Consider the following 18085-nt stretch of genomic DNA (forward strand, 5'->3'; position numbering starts at 1 on the left):
TGAAAGACCAACACCGGTCACACCGAACAACTGCGGGCATCGTCACGTCAACATCGCTCCACGCTCTCCGGCTCCCGGCACCACCGCACTTACACCAATGATAATCCCGTAAGGGAGCAAGGCCTCGAAAGGGACTCCCATTTCCGCGACAGGCGAGTATCTTCTGTTCTGGCTTCCAGGGGGTGATAAACTGCGCTGGCTCAGCGAGAAGGAAGAAAGTTGTTGGAGGTTTGGAGAGCGCCATCTCGAGTCCCGATCTGGCCTAGCGCTCTATCAGGCTTGGCACTGATCAGTCAGCAAATTTCGCTGATGGCTGGACCTCAACTCCAAGCAGGGAGGGGATGCGCATATAGAACAGCTGGAGACACTCGCAGGCTCTTAATACGCCGGTTTTCTCTCGATTCACGCGTTGCAGCAGAGGAGCTTATCGGTTAGTAGGCCTTCGCTTTCTCCTGGTGTGGCCGGTGGCAAGTTATGGTGGTCGCGTCGGCATCATCGACCCAACGCCCCCAGGAGCTCCCGCGGACTTTTGATAGCTAACAGTTGCTGCACCAGGACATACCGCGAGGTATAGCATTCACGCCGAGCTGGTGTTTTGCTACGTCTACGTGAAGACTTTTCAATGAGCCTGGCCTGCCGAGATTGAACCCTTGCCTTCCCTGCCAAAAACCAACTTTCTCAAGGAACGAAACGAAACTACGTGTTGCATCAGATATTGGAACGAAACAGGGGAACAGCCGAGATCTGAGAGGGGGATTTCGAATGGTGCAAACAGCTCGCCAACCTGGCGACTGTAGTGGCTTACACCATGGCGGCGACCCCACTGGCCGCTTACGATAACGACAATCCTGAACAGCAACCTGAAGTGGACAGTGAACAAGACGCTGAGGGGGACGAAGACCCCGAGTTTTATGACGCGACTGCGCAGGCCGGTATATATACGGCGAATGAGGAATTGGGTGTGAACGGTGTTGGTGTGTTCCACGCAGAAAATGGAGCAGACGATGAGAAAGACGCCACGGAGGAAATACATATCAGCGGTGGGAAACGTCCCAGGTTAATAGATGATGTGAACGAGCCTGCGGAAGATTTGGACCACGCTGCAATAGCTCTCGGAAGTGGAAGTGATGATGGCAAATCTGGGAGCGATGCGGACGAAATAGATGCGGAATTCGAGGAACTTTCGAACGAAAGCAACGCAGTTGTTAGCGATGAGTTTTCTGAAGCCGACTCCGAAGTCGAAGAAGAATGGGATGCGGAGAGCAATGAACAGGAGGATGCCGATATAGATCCCCCTGTTCAAAACAATTGCATGTGAGTTTTTCTCGGCTCCATTAATATCAATTATTGGCCTCCATCTTTCCGTCACCTTACTGACAGACGATTCTTCCTGTAGCATATGCGGACAAGACGAAGAACACGACCCAAGTGAAGTGTTTGAAGAACCGTTAATTTGCGAAGGTTGTGGTGATCATTGTAAGTTCTGCAGGGTCAGGCTTGGCTCGAACTATGACAGGGGGCTTAGCTAACGGTTCCACAGGCCATAGGCAATGCGGACGCGAGCATGAGCTACTTGGTGACGATGAGAGTAAGCTATACCCCTGCCGCTCTGCATGCCATTCCGGCCTGAATCTTGGACAGCTAATCATCGTATTTTTTAGGCACCGCTGATAAATGGAGGTGTCTAATGTGTGTAATGAAAACATCTCAACCCGACCTAGCGGACTCCTCCACAGCTCGTCGAAAATCTACAGTGTCTAGTATCACGAAGGACCTGCTTCCTGCAGACAATGATACCCAAGATCTAAGTTCTCATTCAATATTCAACACACTAATTGTTGATGACGACCCCCTGGATGGTTCTCGGTCTTTGCGAAAAAGAAAATCTTCAACGACGGATGAACCGGAAAACCGACGCCCGACCACACGGAAACGACGTAAAGTATCGCCTCCTCCTCATGAGCAGGCATTACCTACGACAACGAGGACCAGTGGAAGTCGGTCCCGCGCCGCAAGCCAGAACCAAGCTGTTGACAACGACACCACGGCTAACCACGACAATCGAGTGGCTCGTCAAAGAAGAACAAGGAATGCACAGAAGAACTACTGCACTATTGCACAAAAGCAGGAAGGACGAATAATACTATCGTTCAACCTCGACCAGGAAAAACTTCAAAAGATCCTTAATAGCAAGCCACGGCCAAAGAGTCAGCGTCGCAGACCACCACCCAAACCCCCAGCTGTGCCCGAACCTCCCGTATCACATTTCGCACCAACCAACCCAACTCCATACGCAGCTCCCTTCTATTCTTTTCATGACCGAGAAAATGACGAACTTAAATCAAAACCCTATGGTGGGATTTTATCCGAGACTGACGCTGATACATCACGAACTGTACCCCTTTCCACAGACAGGGATAAATTTGAGGCCGCTCGCCAGAAGGCGGAAGAAGAATGGCGACAGAAAATGATGGCCACGGAGGAAGATTCAGATAGTGCGTTCCGCGCTGCACAGAAACTGTCAGGTCCGCCAAGCAAGATAAAATATATCAACTTCGGCGGATTTGAAATTGAAACCTGGTACGCAGCGCCGTATCCGGAAGAATACAGCCGGAACCGTGTCTTATACATTTGTGAATTCTGCCTCAAGTACATGAACTCTGATTTCGTTGCCTGGCGGCACAAACTTAAATGCCCGGCAAAGCACCCGCCAGGCGATGAGATATATCGGGAGGGCTCTGTTTCAATATTTGAAGTCGACGGCCGCAAGAACCCTGTCTACTGCCAAAACCTCTGTCTACTGGCGAAGCTCTTCCTAGGGTCGAAAACGCTCTACTACGATGTTGAGCCCTTCTTGTTCTATGTGATGACGGAGTATGACGAATGGGGATGTCATTTTGTGGGATATTTCAGCAAAGAGAAGAGACCCAGTTCCTCGAATAATGTCTCTTGTATCCTGACGCTTCCAATCCATCAAAGGAAAGGCTACGGAAACCTCCTGATTGACTTTTCTTATCTTCTTACTCGTCTAGAAGGAAGGACAGGTTCACCGGAGAAGCCGCTTTCCGATATGGGCCTGGTTTCCTATAGGAATTATTGGCGACTCGTGCTGTGCTATAAATTTCGAAACCAGAAACGACCAACGAGTATCACGGCAATATCAGAACAAACCGGTATGACACCAGATGATGTGATATCGGCCTTGGAAGGGCTAAGCGCTCTCGTCCGTGACCCTTCGACAAAAACATATGCACTTCGCTTAGACTACGATTTCTTCGAGAAATACATAGAATCCTGGGAAAAGAAGGGATACGTCAAACTAAATCCCAACTCCCTTGTCTGGACGCCATATATAATGGGCCGAAGCAATAAGTCGCACTACGATCATGCTCCCATCCATACCGTTGCTCCTCGTGAGGATCACGAAGCCAGCGAGTCCACTGCTCCAGGAGAAGGCGGAGCCATACCTAACAACTCATACGGATTAGGGATAAGTGCCAGTGATTTGGACACTGCTAACAGCGTTGCTGGGAGCGGTATCGATGCTACTAATGGCAATGGACAGGGCTTCCCTGACGCTTCACCGTCTCTATTCGACGCCCCTGGGCCACCTTCTACTAGCGCATTATCCTTTGCCGATGTCATGTCTAGACAAACCGCAAGCGTCAACGGCCGTCAATCATCTTCTACCCCTTCTAACCCCGCTTTTGGGATTCCGCCGACAAGATTCGAGATTTTCCCACATGCACAAGGGACCAACAGTACCCCCGCCTCTAAACGCCGACCAGGCCGACCATTTGGGACTCGCAAGAAGGTTAGGTCTACTGCGCAATCTCCGGCACGAACTAGCGGGCACAATACTCCAAAAAAGAGTAAACCTTTGCGCTTAGGTACTCCCAATACTGCGACTCGACCATTACGCTTCAGTGTTAGACGGGCCAGGAGCAGCAAATTAAGCGACAACCCTGATACAAAACATGATACTGATCCCGAAAGTCCCGGCGGAACAAAACGATTCAACGATTCCAGCTTGTTCCCACCGCCATCTATGTTTAAGGTTGACTCACCCGAGGCCAACGGTTCTCCTGAGAACCAGCAAACCGACCAAGAGAAACATATAAATGACATGCCGGAGTCGATGGAAATCGACCAACAACTCCTCAGCGGCATTGAAGACGATACGCACAATCATGGACCGAGACATGCCGACGGCGTGAATAACAAGACCGAAGTTGCAAATGGCTTGACGCCTCCGACATCGAATAGCACGCAAACTGGCATCTCCCGCGACGCCGCAGAGTGCCTGGAGAGCACTGCCACAAACGGGCGTCCTGATTCTGGCTCGGAAAAGATTCCGCTACAGTGCTAACGAATGGAACCTAAAATATGATATCATACAGACCTTTTCTTTTCATCTACAACGGGCATATGCGCGTGTCCTACCCCCTACCCCCCTCCCCCGGCCGCATCCTCCGCTCGTATCGACCTGCTCACTTTTGCCTTCTCAAACGACATCTTTTTTTCCTTATTGGCCCCCTTTTTCTCCTTTAAGATTGGTGGAAGAATATTGTTTTCCTTGCTCGGCGCACACGATTGAAGACTGCTATAGTTTTAACCTCCACGGATGCGCGTATTATACCTGCTCAACCGGAATTTTTTTCTACCTTTTTATTCTCCGACTTGGCTTGATGCTTGATATTTAGTTACTACACCATGTAAGCTTATTGGCGTTTGCATATTATTCCATCTAATGTCTCCCCAATAATATCACCACCCCGTTTCCCGTTCAAACGTCCTGGAGGCTCCAGTGTTCCCATCTCGGAGGCTCTGATGCAGGTTTTTGGCTTTCACACGCCGTAGGGCTCATGTTTGCCACTCTAGGGACCGATGGAAACCTTGGAGGGTTTTCTCTGTTTCCTAACGTGCTTTCAGGCGCTTCTCTACGAGTGCTACACGCCACGTAGCTATGTAACCTCATCTACGGAGTACCATTCTTTAGGATAGCACCAAATCAGCAAGTAACCTCGCCAGGTCCGTATGCTAGAGAAGTCTTTGCAAAACAGGCGCAACAAAGAAAAAAAAAAAAAGCAGGCAATTTTACAAGAGCCCATAGCCATGCGCCTATCAGTATTATTCGCTGCAGCAATCGAAGGCCAAGAAGCTACTAAATTGTAGTCTGCTCTTTTTCCTTGTTGCTTTGATGCTTTTTCCTCCCTTAGCACCATCCTACTGGCGACATCCCGCTCGGTGATCTAGCTAGACGGGCCTATGGCGAACGATATGGACTGCAGCGTCAAGCACACTAGCTGTGGTTTGATTGGAGTGATAGATATCATTCTACGCCTGACTTAACCCGTAATGGTCAGTCGTTAACCAGCAAGGATGCAAAAGTGATATATCAGATTCCACGCCCGGAAACAAGAAAGGGGCCTGGGCATACGATGCACACGATGCACATCGCGGATTTGCTGGTCATCCATCTCACAGGCGGAATAGGTGTCATAGCGGGTTTAGTAACATGACTTTCTTCAGTGAGCGCGCGAACGAACGGGGTACGGAGGACGTGCTTGAGGCCTTGCATTTCGATCTGGCGGTACAGAACCCCGATGGCTGCCAGATTTGCAAAAACAAACGGCTGAAAGATTTGGCTTCGGCTGAGATGGAAATACGTAATCGCAGTTAAAATATATGTTGCAAGGGAAACTTTACAACCGATATATATCCGGATGTTGAGCTTGGAAGTAGATATATACGCAAACGCTTATATATGTATTGAAAAGCCGTTGGCGATCAAATTAAGCTATCTGGCTCCTTACCATGGCTTGCTATGATATTTTGACCGGATTCGACGTCATAGTCTATGTAGGTTCATACCTACCAAACGTTTAATTAGAACTCGCCGGGAGGGGGCGGAGAGGTTCTTTATTTCGTACCTTGGTTCGTGAAGGGGAGAGGGAGCGACCAGTATCCATTGCATCCGGATTCTCCCTGCAGATTACCCTTGGTAATCCGTGGATTCTTCCCGTTGCTTAACCGGTGGCTTCCCCCGGTTCGTCGATATCGTGGAGTGAGACGCTTGTGTAAGATATACAGAACTGCAAATAAAAGGGCCAGCTTCTCATGTAGAAGCAACGCTTTGCATATGCCGATTACTTTTTTCTTATTGTAGCGTCGGGCGCTTCATACCGAGAAAAGAAAAGTATAGATAAGAGAGTTGGAGCCGATGACAGGCGCATGTGGCAGATGTCTCTGCCGTGGGACTCTTGCTGTTTGTCATTATTCTCATTATGTGATGTCCCTAGCCAAAGATACAAGGATATCGGCGTAGGGCCCGTAGCCAGGCTGCAGGAAAGGGCTTGGTGGTCCGGGTGATGGCTGGAAAAGCTGTGCAACGTTGGCAGGGAGAAACAAAAGCTGATCTCGTAATGTTTTATTTCTTTTTCGGGAGGTTTCACTGTTGCTCAATGTTGTTTTCAAGGGATAGAATATCGTACCCCATAGAGAGGGGTTGAATGGTGCAAAAAAGCGCCTTCATTTTCAGCCTTCCAAGGGTCAAGCTGAAAAATGATTCGTGTTGACGCTCTAATGTCACTAGGACCATGCATGACGGAAGAGATGTAACGCGGGGCCATAGCGCATATACAAGCTGAGAATCACGCAAGGACTCCGTAGCATTCTCCCTGGTGAAGCGGAGGAGATATTCGGGGAAGGTATTCAGCTGCCCTGGGATTGTGACCGTCGATCCATGTCCAATACAGGTTCTGGGCCTGTTGTTTCTCAACCGAGCTGCTGGTATTCAAGACCTCGCTTGCATACCTTGCATGGGTTGCTGCAACACATGCTCTTCTCTCGGACACCCTTGCAATCAGGATTATGGATGGTATCCGGCTATTCACGAGATATGATAGGCTGCTAGACCCCTTAAATTCAACGGTTTTTAGGGCCTAGAAGAAAGTCATATAAGCGGCGATGAAAGCGGTAATATTGCCTAATTGATCTAGCTCTCTGGCTTCTGTCATGGCGGAAAAGAATACCGGTGCAGGAGATGATCCTGGCAACGAGGAGAAAAACAAACTGCTGGTGCAGGAGGGGGGGTTCAAGCTTACCTCCAGGAATTTCTCGAAAGCGCTACATGCGGCAGGAAAGTAGTGCCGCGTTACGGCGTATTGCAGCGTTCTAAGAAAGTTGTAAAGCGGTCCTCCTTCGAGTGTGACGGTAAGCATGTCAGCCAGCCTAAACAGGATCCTTAGATGTTGTGAACCGCGAAGGGAGGGGCGAAGGATGGAGAGGGATCGATGGTCCGTTTGCAGCGCCGTTTTTCCAAGTTTACTATCTTAATGTGCCTGATGATCGGAGATCGTTCGGATGGAAGAGCCGTCCAATATTCCAGAAGTATGTAAGAGCTAGAATACGATACATGGAACTGCGCGTTCATCCTCGTGCACCCTCCGATCAAGGAACAACTGCATCCTGAATCCCACCTCGAGAGTGTGGGTGGTAAGAGGAAGCTGAAGACCAAAATAGATGGCTGTCTTTGTTCTTTTTTCTTGTTTAAAAAAAAAAAAAGAGAGAACCTGATGTAGTTGCCTCCATCAGCTAATTATATCATGTCTCAACTAATACGACAATTAGACATCAGTACCCTTGCAGGGCATCGGCTTCAACAGCTTGGGCCACTTGACATCGTCTATTCTTGCGCGTATTATCGGCCTCCTCCTTGGCCCTGTGACGATGCTCGCCTCACACGTCGAGATGACGTGTGCTGCTACATACTCCGTAGGTCCATGTGCGGAAGTCGTATGCTCTATTTTCCACAATACGACCTAGTCATCGACTAAAGTGCGTCTTCAAATCGTAGAACTTTGTCTCCAGTAAACGATCAAACACCCGAAGGTGGTAGTTGGACACCGATTCCAGGCCGCAGCACATGATAGGCGAGAGGGAGTGACTGGGCTGTCGGAGACCGCCGGCGTCAAATACTAAAATCGCAAAAAAAGGTTAAGAAAAGAAAAGAAAAAGCGCATGGTCGGTAAATGGAGTTCTCTGAAAGTTCCAGTTCCATCCATTTTCTGTTTTTGGACATCAACATATAAAGAGCTTGGGCGGCTCTTTCTTTGCGTTTCGTCAGTTTTAAGTCTGAGACCATCCCCGTCGGCACGATGTATAATAGAGTCGCTATTGCTGTAGGTACCCGTCTTCTCAGTAACCACGCAGCAGTGGAAGCTGTGGGAGTCCGCAATTTGGAATCCCTCTGCCACATCTCGGGGTAGAACCAGGGAAGTCGTGGTGACACAGCACGGCGGCTGGCGTGGAGTCCAAGGGCCTGGCTGGGATGGTGATAGCGGGGCTTCCTTTGGAGTAATAGGCTGAGGAACTAGATACGAACTATTAGCTGCTAGACAGTCCTACCTTGCTTGATGTCCATGTCGAGAAAGCTGCACAGCAAACCCCGAGAATTCTTGGATTGACCGTCGCTTTGCCAATACTATTGGACTTGCATATTGAGGCTGTCCGATAAAAAAAAAGGGGGGGGGAAACAAAACGTGAGAAATATTGTAAACCCTAAAAGGCAAACAGGCGCATTTAGTCGCAGTATGTTCTGTTCCCGCCGTGAGGGAGCCGTGACAGAAGGTGAGGAGGTCGTTACCGTCGAGCACAGTAACCCGTACGACTCGCTAGAATCGCACCAACCCTCAAGCCTCGCGCTCCTTGGCTGTCTTTAGAGGCGCAGGTCTTGGGACGCCGCACCGAGGCCTCCCACATTCTAAAATATCCCCAAGCGCATTACAAAGCACGCCGCATAGATAGACATGCAGAGGATAAAGATGGTCTTTTAGGCTCGTTAGTTCATCACTTGGCCGTGGTGTGCGTGTGAGTGGAGAATTAGGCGTAGTTATATGTAAGGGAGATCTCACTAAACCCTTTTTCCACTTCCTGATCCCTGATCCCTGCAAAGAGGCGCTTCTTCCCAGTGGAGGATGGTGATCTTTGCACGAAGTCTCCGAATGTCCATTCCAGACCACTAGACCGTGACAATAAACCAGCCCAGACTCGACCTCGACCTGTATACTCCGTATCTAGACATCAGCTCTGAGATATCAAAGTCTGATGGATGTCTTTGAGCGCCTGCAGGTCGGCTGCCCACCGAGATGGCTTTGGGGATGAGAGACTCGAATGTCTCGCTCGGTCGTCAAGCGGGTAGTCTCTGTTTGAATGTATAACCATTCAAATCCGGCTCATCTTTGTCTCTTCGTTACTTTTTCTCTCCCTTTGCTTTTTTCTCCTTTGGCTTTTCCCCTTTTCAACCAATGGTGCAATGAGCCCGCGCCAAAAGCAACTGCGCAAGAGATCCAGAGCCGGCAGCCCATTGGATCAATTATCTCAGCGGGCAGGCAACCTCTCTGCTTTCCATGCTGGGACAGAAGTTCCGTGTGATATCACTCGCTATCAACCAACATTTTTTTTGCGATTCGTGGTGAAATGACCCGTCCAATAGAAGATGAATGCCTGCATGTGGCCGATCCATCCTGTCTTGCGGTCCGTTCGAGCCTTAGAGATCTTCGGAAGAGCACTGGAAGGTCGGACCTCATTTCCTGTCGGATAATTCACGGGCATGTAGGTACGGCGGCCACCTAGGCTTCCGCACTGCTTCCCACTAGGCTGTTCATATCTCTCTCCCCCATGCTTGCTTTATCCTCCCTAGCTGTCAGAAAAGTAGGCGGGCGCCGTTCGTCGGATGCCCCGAGGAACCATTGGACAGGATATATACCTCCCATCAAACCGATTCAGCCCATTTTGACTTGGTTGATATAGCAGCTTGTCAACCCACATATTTCGCCCCCCCTTTTTACACCCCTGGCGGGCGAGTATTAGTGTCTTCTTTGCTATTTCACTCTCCCACTCGTTTGGCCTGTGATTTATTGATTATATTCGAGTTGTGTGTGTGTCTGCGCGCGCCTTGCTGTCATGATATAGAAGCAGACGGAGGTCGAGGACCCAGATAGCCACGAGCCATTGAAGCCAGCGGGAATCTCTGTTTAGATCTTCCATCTGTATCATTCTAACTCAGCTCTAATACATGAAGAGCCCAGCTGTTGGATATCGACCTGCCTGCTCGCGTCTTGCTAGTCGAGTGTCGTTGTAGTGGCGCGGAAGTCCGGCGGATCACTGGGTGAGAAAAAGGGCCATATATATCGACGACCGCCGCTCCTCCGTCTTCCCTCACCACCCCACGTCCTCGATATACGACACGGCGCCTATCAGCCTGTCCAACGCTCCGGATACACGAAATTTCTTTTTGATCTCGCTGCCCGGTAGCGCAACAGAATGATGTTTTGATATAGCACCGGCCTCCTGCCCTGCCGCGACTGCTCTGCTCAATTTCTCCCCCCAAGGCATGGTAAGCACGCCTCAGGCTATCTCTATATCCAAGGGCAAGATTCTACCATCGTCCCCCATACTGCTCGCGCAGAGAGATTACATGAATCTGAATGCTTACATCTGCTTTCAGCCTCCTCCTTCACTCCGCTACCCCTCATCCTCCGGTAAACGGCTGCAGCTGACGCCGGATATACGAAAACCACAGCAGTCTTCTCACGGCTCCGAGCCCATATTCAAGCTCAAAGATATATACTGGAAACAGCTGATGCAAAATACCCTGCGCCGTTTATGCGCCACCCTACGCAATTCCTCCTTTACTCCCGAGAAATTATCTCTGGAAACGCACTTTAGACTCTCCTATTTGAGTTTCCAAGGCCTGGCCTGCAACCAAAGAGAAAAAAACCCAAAGCCACTAGGTGGTCAAAAGGCTCCTCCACCGGTTCCTGCGTAAAGGCTGCGACGGGACTAGAAGCCTGGCTCGAGCCAGAGGGCCAACCAGATCCGCCGGTTCCGTCTGGTAAGCTGACGGAGTGGGTGTCTTGATCGTCATTAACCATTAAATCGCCAAACCCTTTCCGCCTCGATCTCGCTTCTGACGTTAATCCCCCTCCCCTCCCTTAAACCGTTTCCTCTCGCCATCCGCGGTTCAACCTGGTCATCGACGTTAGGCCATCCCACCCCCCACCGAAATTTTCTAACCCACAGAAGGCTGCATTTTGCCTAAATTCGAAGCTTGTTCAGGAAAGCTACTTAGAGCTTACGGCATTTGTTAATAAGCGCCGCTGGGGCTACTTCTGGCATTTCCCTTCCGCGTGCGAACTTGACCTCGAACACATTTCTCTTCTCACCATATTCCTCAGCATATTTCTCTCTGAAAAAGCTCGTCCTCTTGATAGTGTGATATGCTGGATATTCTCACGGCTTCAACCTCTTTTTTATTAATAAAATCCTGCCACTGGTAGGCTAAGGAAGAAACCCCGTGTGGTTCCTACGCAAGGCTAATAAACATCGGTCGACTGCTGATTTTTGCGCGACCACTGCTTGCAATATCCGGGTCTCGAACAGTGTCACCCTTGGGTAATTCGGCTTTTAACCAACGGTGCTCAAGATGGCTATGTCATCTACGATGTTGTATTCTACGCCATATACGAATGAAGATCAAATTGGACAATCAGTTCCTCAATCGGTCCAGCAATCAGTTCAGCAATCGGTTCAGCAATCGGTTCCTCAGGCCCTTCCACACAGGTTCGATTGTCCCCTTCCCTTCCCCACTCACTTCGGGTTTGATTGCTCCGTAACCGAGTCTCTAACGTTAATGTAACGTTTCTAGTTTAGAGGATGACTATCAGCTATTCATCCGCCAGCAGCCAGAGCGTGCTCGAGTCGCTGGGGTGAAGGATAAAGGTAAAAGAAGACCACCTCGACGTCTGAACTGTTTGTCTCGATAAACGTAGTGGTATTAGCTAACATCCTATTTCCGGGTTATAGAACGCAAGCCAATTGATCCACCCCCTATTATCCAGCTGCGTGTGAACCCAGAGTGCGAGGCAGGAAAGTAAGTTCGTCCCATTCACGCATGAAGCATTGTTTTGTATATTTTCCTAACCGGCTTTGTAGCAACTACCTTCAGAGCCCTTACTACTTTATGTGCTGTTCTCTGTACAATGCAACCGAGGATCCTGAGGAAATGACCCCAGTGGAACCCTCTAATTCCCTGACTGGCACTTTGGTCTCCTCTCTACACCGTCTCAAAGACGTTACTAACCAAGGTGGGCATCGTCAACTCAACCCGCAATGTTTGGCCCCGAGAATGCCGCTAACCAAACCCCCCTTTACTCTAAAACAGATGGCGGCTTTTTCGTATTCGGTGACCTATCTATCAGACTAGAGGGCGAATTCAAACTCATGTTTGACCTATTTGAGTTGAAGGGGTAGGTTGTCCATTCACCTATCTCTTTCCCTGTCTGATCGAGACATCTTCGCAATGGCACTTGGCTAACAATTAATCAGGCCCAATAGAGACCACGTTGGTCATATCAAATCACTGTGCTCGGAATCATTCACAGGTGAGTGAAACCCCAGCGTAATGAAAGGGCCATTGTATAACTGATTGGCCTTTAGTGTTACCTCCTAAGAATTTCCCGGGAATGGCCGAATCAACGATCATATCAAAGTCGTTCGCTGACCAGGGAGTAAAGCTCCGAATCCGCAAAGAGCCACGAACGTTACTGTATGCCCTTGGAACCTTAGATAGCTGTTGGTGTGGTAAATGGATAACCCTAACTAACAACCTCGGCAGGTCAACCAAGAGACAATATGCTCAGAGCGAAGAATACAGTGCCTCGCCTATTCCCCAGGATCGTTCTCCCAAGCGGCAGGCCTTACCCCATACAGGCCACCCCCATCAAAGTGTCCCGATTTATCCAAACACCCCCGTCCATGCTGGCCATGCCGGGCATCCGGGTCACCCAGGCCATCTAGGTCATCCAAACCACCCACTTCAACCAAGTTATCCGGCGCATCAGTTTCCAATGCACAATAACGCGGTCACTTCTCCATGGTATCCCATAGGCCGATAAAGTCTGATTATGATCTGATTATGATGGAGTAAAGGTATAAGTTTCGGCGTCAATGGAGGGTCATGCATACTGAGGTCACGGTCAATGTTTTCACGATAACGGGGTTCTCCTATCCGGTTGGATCTTTTTCTTGTTTCCTACTATCTTTATTTGGACGGCATTATAATGGCTTATTTGTTATGCGGAGGTGACGTTTAAGAGGAAATTACTCAGGTCAGAAAAGGAAAAAAAGAAAAAAAGAAAAAGAGTGGTGGAAGGTGAGTATGCTGGATGCATACGTTTTGTTCTTGATGATATTATCTTCCTTCTTTTCTTTCCCTGGCTGTCTTATTATTTTACCCTTGATTAATCCCTTTCACTCCTGGTTATTTCCCTCTGCCCTATCATTTTACGACCCCTTTCCCCTTTCCCTATTCCCCAAGACATTGTTTTGGTTCCTTTATTACTTCGTTTGCTTCTCATTTGGTCGGCCACTTGATGGCTGAAATTACTTTAGACTTCAACCCTGCATGCAGATGGAATACACTTTCGCGAGAAAGGAATTGCCTATCAGATTTATTGCAATGCTACTTTACATCGGGAGTTATGGACCTGGCTGCCTTGCATATCGTTCTGTTATTTTCCTTCACTTCACCCCCCTTCCCCCTTCTTCTACCGTCTACCACCTACCCTCTAACTCTTAATCTCTTCCCCTCCCTTCCTCCATTTCTTTTCGTTTAAATTTCTGTACTAGTTTTCGTTTGCGCGTTTTCGGTTTCGGGGGGCATTGAAAAGGAGAAAATTATGGGTGATTACGGACCTGGGTTAGGTGTTTGTTTGCATCAAGGGAGCTAAATTTGTTAAACTATTGTTTTATCTTTATCTTTATCAATACCTACGTTCGTTATCGTGTTAGCTACTTACGCCGAAATGCAGAGCATGTCATGTTCTTTTTCCCATATGGCTCAAGAGAGCCGGAGGATCCCATTTAAAGCGTAAGGAAGTAGTAGCATAACAAGGCTCCTACCGCATATTGTGGTTGTTGCCCCTGACAGCTGCTACTCCCTCACTCGCCCAAAAGGGGAAATCGGAGGGCATAACAACATGACATCGTCCTTCGTCTCTCTCTCTATCTCTTCTCCTCTCTTCTACCACCTCAACCGTAACCGTTCGCCCAACCTTTCAGGGAGATGCAGTTAGACACTACTCTCGCCGCTCTATTCGCTGTTGTTTACCTCGTGAACCTACTACTTGTGTATCTCGTCGTTCCCCCTCTCAAGACACACGCCAACGACGCGCAAACCAAACGGCACATATTATTGCTCATATACGTGAGAACACTCTATCATATATGTTTCTACGTGGCAAGTAAGAGCTAACTGTCGTATTACACCTTGTAGCTGCAACTTGGCTTCTGATTTGAACATGGCTGCGCATTTGCGCGACGTGGTGTTGGGTGGCTCCTGGAATGCTGATGCCCAGGGCCATCATTATGTTGATTTGGATATGAGAATCCAAGTAAGTACACAGGCAAGACCATACGTGTTACTTTCGGATAGCATAAGTTGACATTTAATATAGATCACGTCGGCTCCTGATGCAGTACTTTCAGTGCTCGACATAGGGCCGGATATGATTGCCGATATCACAGAGCAGCAGGTCTATAAACTCGAGAATGGACGTCACCTTGATCCTGATCCCCGACCGGATACAGCGGATCAACAGCCACCCAACGGAGAAATAGAAGATGAAGTGCCTTACCAAGAGGAAGAAGACGCATCAAGCGATGACGTCAGTATAAAAGTTGAAGAGACACCACGAAAGCTATTCACAAGAGGTATGAGAATATCGCCATCGCCATTTAAAAAGCGATTGTTCCCACCAAGCCCTGACATTTGTGAAGAGGGCGAGAACAGTGATGACGATGCTGGGGAGGACGAGGATAACAATAGCAGTGGAAGCAGCAACGAGAAGGTGAGGGGTATCGCTAACGACGAAGGGGTATTTGACATGTCAGAGGATGATGCTGGCCGTCAAGAGTGGCATAATCACCTCGAGGCTACTTTTACGAAAGGATTGCAGCCTCGAGTTCGCCTGGCAGATCTCAGCTTCGGTATCCCATGGGATAATATCAATATGGATGTTGATGTCGATAACAAGGAAAATGAGGTCCCAGATGGTGAAGATGAATGCAAACGGCTGGGAAGTCGGGTTCCTCTGGGTGAGCTCGTCCCAACACGAGATCTTACCGCTGTCCGCATTTCCTCCCCTAACCCGAATAACGAAGCTCCTGTTATTGTCAACTCCGGTAACGATATCACACCATCACGGATTCCTAATAGTTCCATTGTTGTTCCTAAGCGAACCTCAAGATCTATTGTGCAAAACGGGCCGGTAAGCAGGATCCCCATCAAAAGGATATACAAAGATGAATCATCTGGGTCTGATCGCGCCCCTGTCAATGTTATCGGGCCACAAGATGGTACCGCTTCCCCACAATTCACGCATAAGAGGAGTTCACCTATCGCGCGGATGGCTATAATGGCTCGTGCGCTATCAAATTCTCGCTTGTCGACCATAAATGCAGATGCTGAGGCAGACGAAAAAGACCTTGATATTCAGAGTTCCAACGCTGGGCCAACAGCGTCGACTGCCATGCAGTCGTTCCCAGAGGTTGACACGCCAACAAAGTTTGTGTTACCAAGGAGCTCCTCGGACTACGGATCAAGTGCAATTGGCAATTCTGATGACTGCATGTGGCCAACGGAAGGGTCTGCCGGAGAACGCAATACCTTTGCGGAGGCGGATGAAAACCAAGTTTCAGAGCCTTTGTTTAGCCAACAGAATGAAAACGGAGATACTGACAATGCTCAATGCCAGCCACTCCTGCTGGAAGAAATGGGACCGCCCCCTGGTTACTCCGAATATCCAGAATTTGGAAATTTTGATATCGATGTATTCTACGGACAGGACGATCAGGCTCTCGACGACGATCCAGGGTCGGAGGAAAGCTGTTCATATGAAGAGGGTTTGGACGAAGAAGGTTCGGCCGAAGGCTATCGGGATGGAAGTATAGATCTTCCAAGCCCGTCGACAGCCTCGCAGCGTAGCATGATGTGGTATTGCACCGAAGCTCTGACCGATGCCGATGCCGCTTCTGAAAACCCGATTTTGGATGTGGCCAATGGCGTGTTGACGATAAGAACAACATCTAATGCCATACCAGGCATCTTCCTCATCGTTGCAAAGGTCCGCCTTACTTTGACGGGTGCTTTAGCCAATAACTCGGAAGAGTTCAAGGCGGCTCTACCAGAGGACGATATCGGCCATAGTATCCCATGGCGAATGACATACAAGCCACCCAATATTGATGGATGGGCTCTGAACTTATGCATGATGCTTCCATTTCCAAGTACAGCCTGGGAAGATAGTACTTGTCAAAAGGGGCGCCTGGGGGGAGACGTGCAGGAGCAAGCACCATTGGTGTACGAGACTGACGGGGGAGGTTGCCCGTGCTGCTCATACCACCTCCATAATTCACCATTGGTGAATAAAGAACGGTTGATAGCCATGGCCGGAGTGGTCACCCAGAGGTTAAGCATTGGGTCTCGGGTCGTGAAGGAGTTTTTCAAGGACCTCCAATCTAACGTCGACGTGTCGTCTAGGGCATATAGGAAGACACTTCGCGATTTCGGAGTTATGTTGAGCAACATATGCGGGGAAAAGGGGCCAGTGCACTTCATAATCTACTGCATCAAGCTTGCATCGCTAGCGATCGTGTTGTTTATAATTGGACCCGGAATGCTGCTCGCCAAAAAGTGCCCGTATGCCCGGGATATCGGCCTGAGCTCGCAGCCCGCCATTATTTCTCCGATGCCCGAGGAAATCGGTCCATCGGTTTGCGGCGGGATGGACCTCTCGCTACGATGCCCGGGCGCAGCTGGAAGCGTTTGGAAACCGGTTGATATCAGCGGAGCAGAAGCAGCCAGCGAGACGACGACGGCGGCGGCGGCGGTGACATGGGCCGTGCATCCGGTGGGCTGTGGGGAAGAAGGCGAGCATGGAAGGGCAGCAATGTCCACGGAAAGCGGCTCCTTGCCCTTGGAGCCCACAGCACCTATCCGTGCGCTACCTGAAATTGAGCTGCAGCAGCAGGCGGACAGCGGTGGTGATGGGCCGGCAAGCGGGTTGGATGGAGCGGTGGATGCGGCAGATGATGGAGGAAATACCGGCAGTGGCGATGCCGATAAGGCTAACGACGCACGAAGGGAGAGCTTGAGGGACAGGGTCGACTGGGCTCTTGGCTGGCGAGGGCCGCTCTTCGACTGAATCTAGCACTTGTCTGCATGGCGAGTCTTGTACGGAGTACGGAGTAGTTAATGAAGATCTGTCTCTCTCCTGTCTCTCTCCTTTACTTGGCTCTTTTCTTGTCTTTTCTTGTCTTCTCTTGTCTGCCCCTGACCAAGTGTTTCTTTGATGTCGCGATAGAAACAAACTAAAATAAGAATAAACAAGGTTTGTTGGGAAAGCTTGGCATATGTCACGTTTTTTCGCCTGCGGAGGCCGAAAACTGCGCAGAAAAACGGCCGACGGTGAAACATGAACGTCTTCTCTTCCTCTTCCTCTTCTTATCACCATCCTCGTCGTCTCGTCTGGATATAAACGGAGCGTCAGCCCGCCGCCTGGTCATCTCATCTCTCGTTTCATCTCGTCTTGTCGTCTTGTCGTCTCTTGGCCGTTCTCTATGCCAGGTTCGCTCTCAAGGAGGTGAGTGACTCCGTATCTCTCTCTCTGTCAGCTTCCACTCCCACGGCTTCCTGCACTTCCCCGTACTATTCTCTGCATCAATATTTGCTTTTCTCTTCCCTGCTTGCACTGGGGATTAATGGCCACCATGGCCTAATAGTCCCAATGCGGACTCCCCCTTCGCCCCGTGTGCAAACCAAGAAAAGGAAAAATGTGGAGGGACCAGCTTTGTCTGCTTCACTGCCTCACTCTGCCTGCTTACGGTGTACTATCTGCATCCTGCAAGCGGAGGCGTCACTCCATATCCATTTCCCCGTTTATTTGCCTTTTCCTTGTTCTTTCTTTTTCTCCCACCTCGATGGGGACGATGCAGCCCATACGTATGGACTACACGTTATTCC

General features: G+C 49.5%; 3 protein-coding genes across 3 annotated transcripts; all 3 read left to right on the plus strand.

Annotated features, from left to right (window-relative positions):
- Positions 1 to 808: 808 nt before the first annotated feature.
- Positions 809 to 4369, plus strand: GIQ15_04130 (uncharacterized protein; the record flags this gene model as incomplete). Its single annotated transcript, XM_033551547.1, has 4 exons — positions 809 to 1314; positions 1397 to 1476; positions 1541 to 1588; positions 1662 to 4369. 4 exons carry the CDS (start codon positions 809 to 811, stop codon positions 4367 to 4369), a joined length of 3342 nt encoding a protein of 1113 aa, XP_033405277.1.
- Positions 4370 to 11488: 7119 nt separating this feature from the next.
- On the plus strand, positions 11489 to 12861 carry GIQ15_04131 (uncharacterized protein; the record flags this gene model as incomplete). Its single annotated transcript, XM_033551548.1, has 8 exons — positions 11489 to 11511; positions 11711 to 11784; positions 11869 to 11935; positions 11998 to 12149; positions 12269 to 12311; positions 12391 to 12446; positions 12502 to 12636; positions 12680 to 12861. The coding sequence occupies 8 exons, from the start codon at positions 11489 to 11491 to the stop codon at positions 12859 to 12861; spliced, it is 732 nt and encodes a 243-aa protein (XP_033405278.1).
- A 1502-nt stretch (positions 12862 to 14363) lies between these two features.
- Positions 14364 to 17267, plus strand: GIQ15_04132 (uncharacterized protein; the record flags this gene model as incomplete). The annotated part of the gene is made up of 2 exons (XM_033551549.1): positions 14364 to 14456; positions 14520 to 17267. The coding sequence occupies 2 exons, from the start codon at positions 14364 to 14366 to the stop codon at positions 17265 to 17267; spliced, it is 2841 nt and encodes a 946-aa protein (XP_033405279.1).
- Positions 17268 to 18085: the final 818 nt, after the last annotated feature.

The sequence above is a fragment of the Arthroderma uncinatum genome (assembly GCF_011692745.1).
Source record: "Arthroderma uncinatum strain CBS 119779 chromosome Unknown scaffold3, whole genome shotgun sequence".
NCBI lineage: Eukaryota > Fungi > Ascomycota > Eurotiomycetes > Onygenales > Arthrodermataceae > Arthroderma > Arthroderma uncinatum.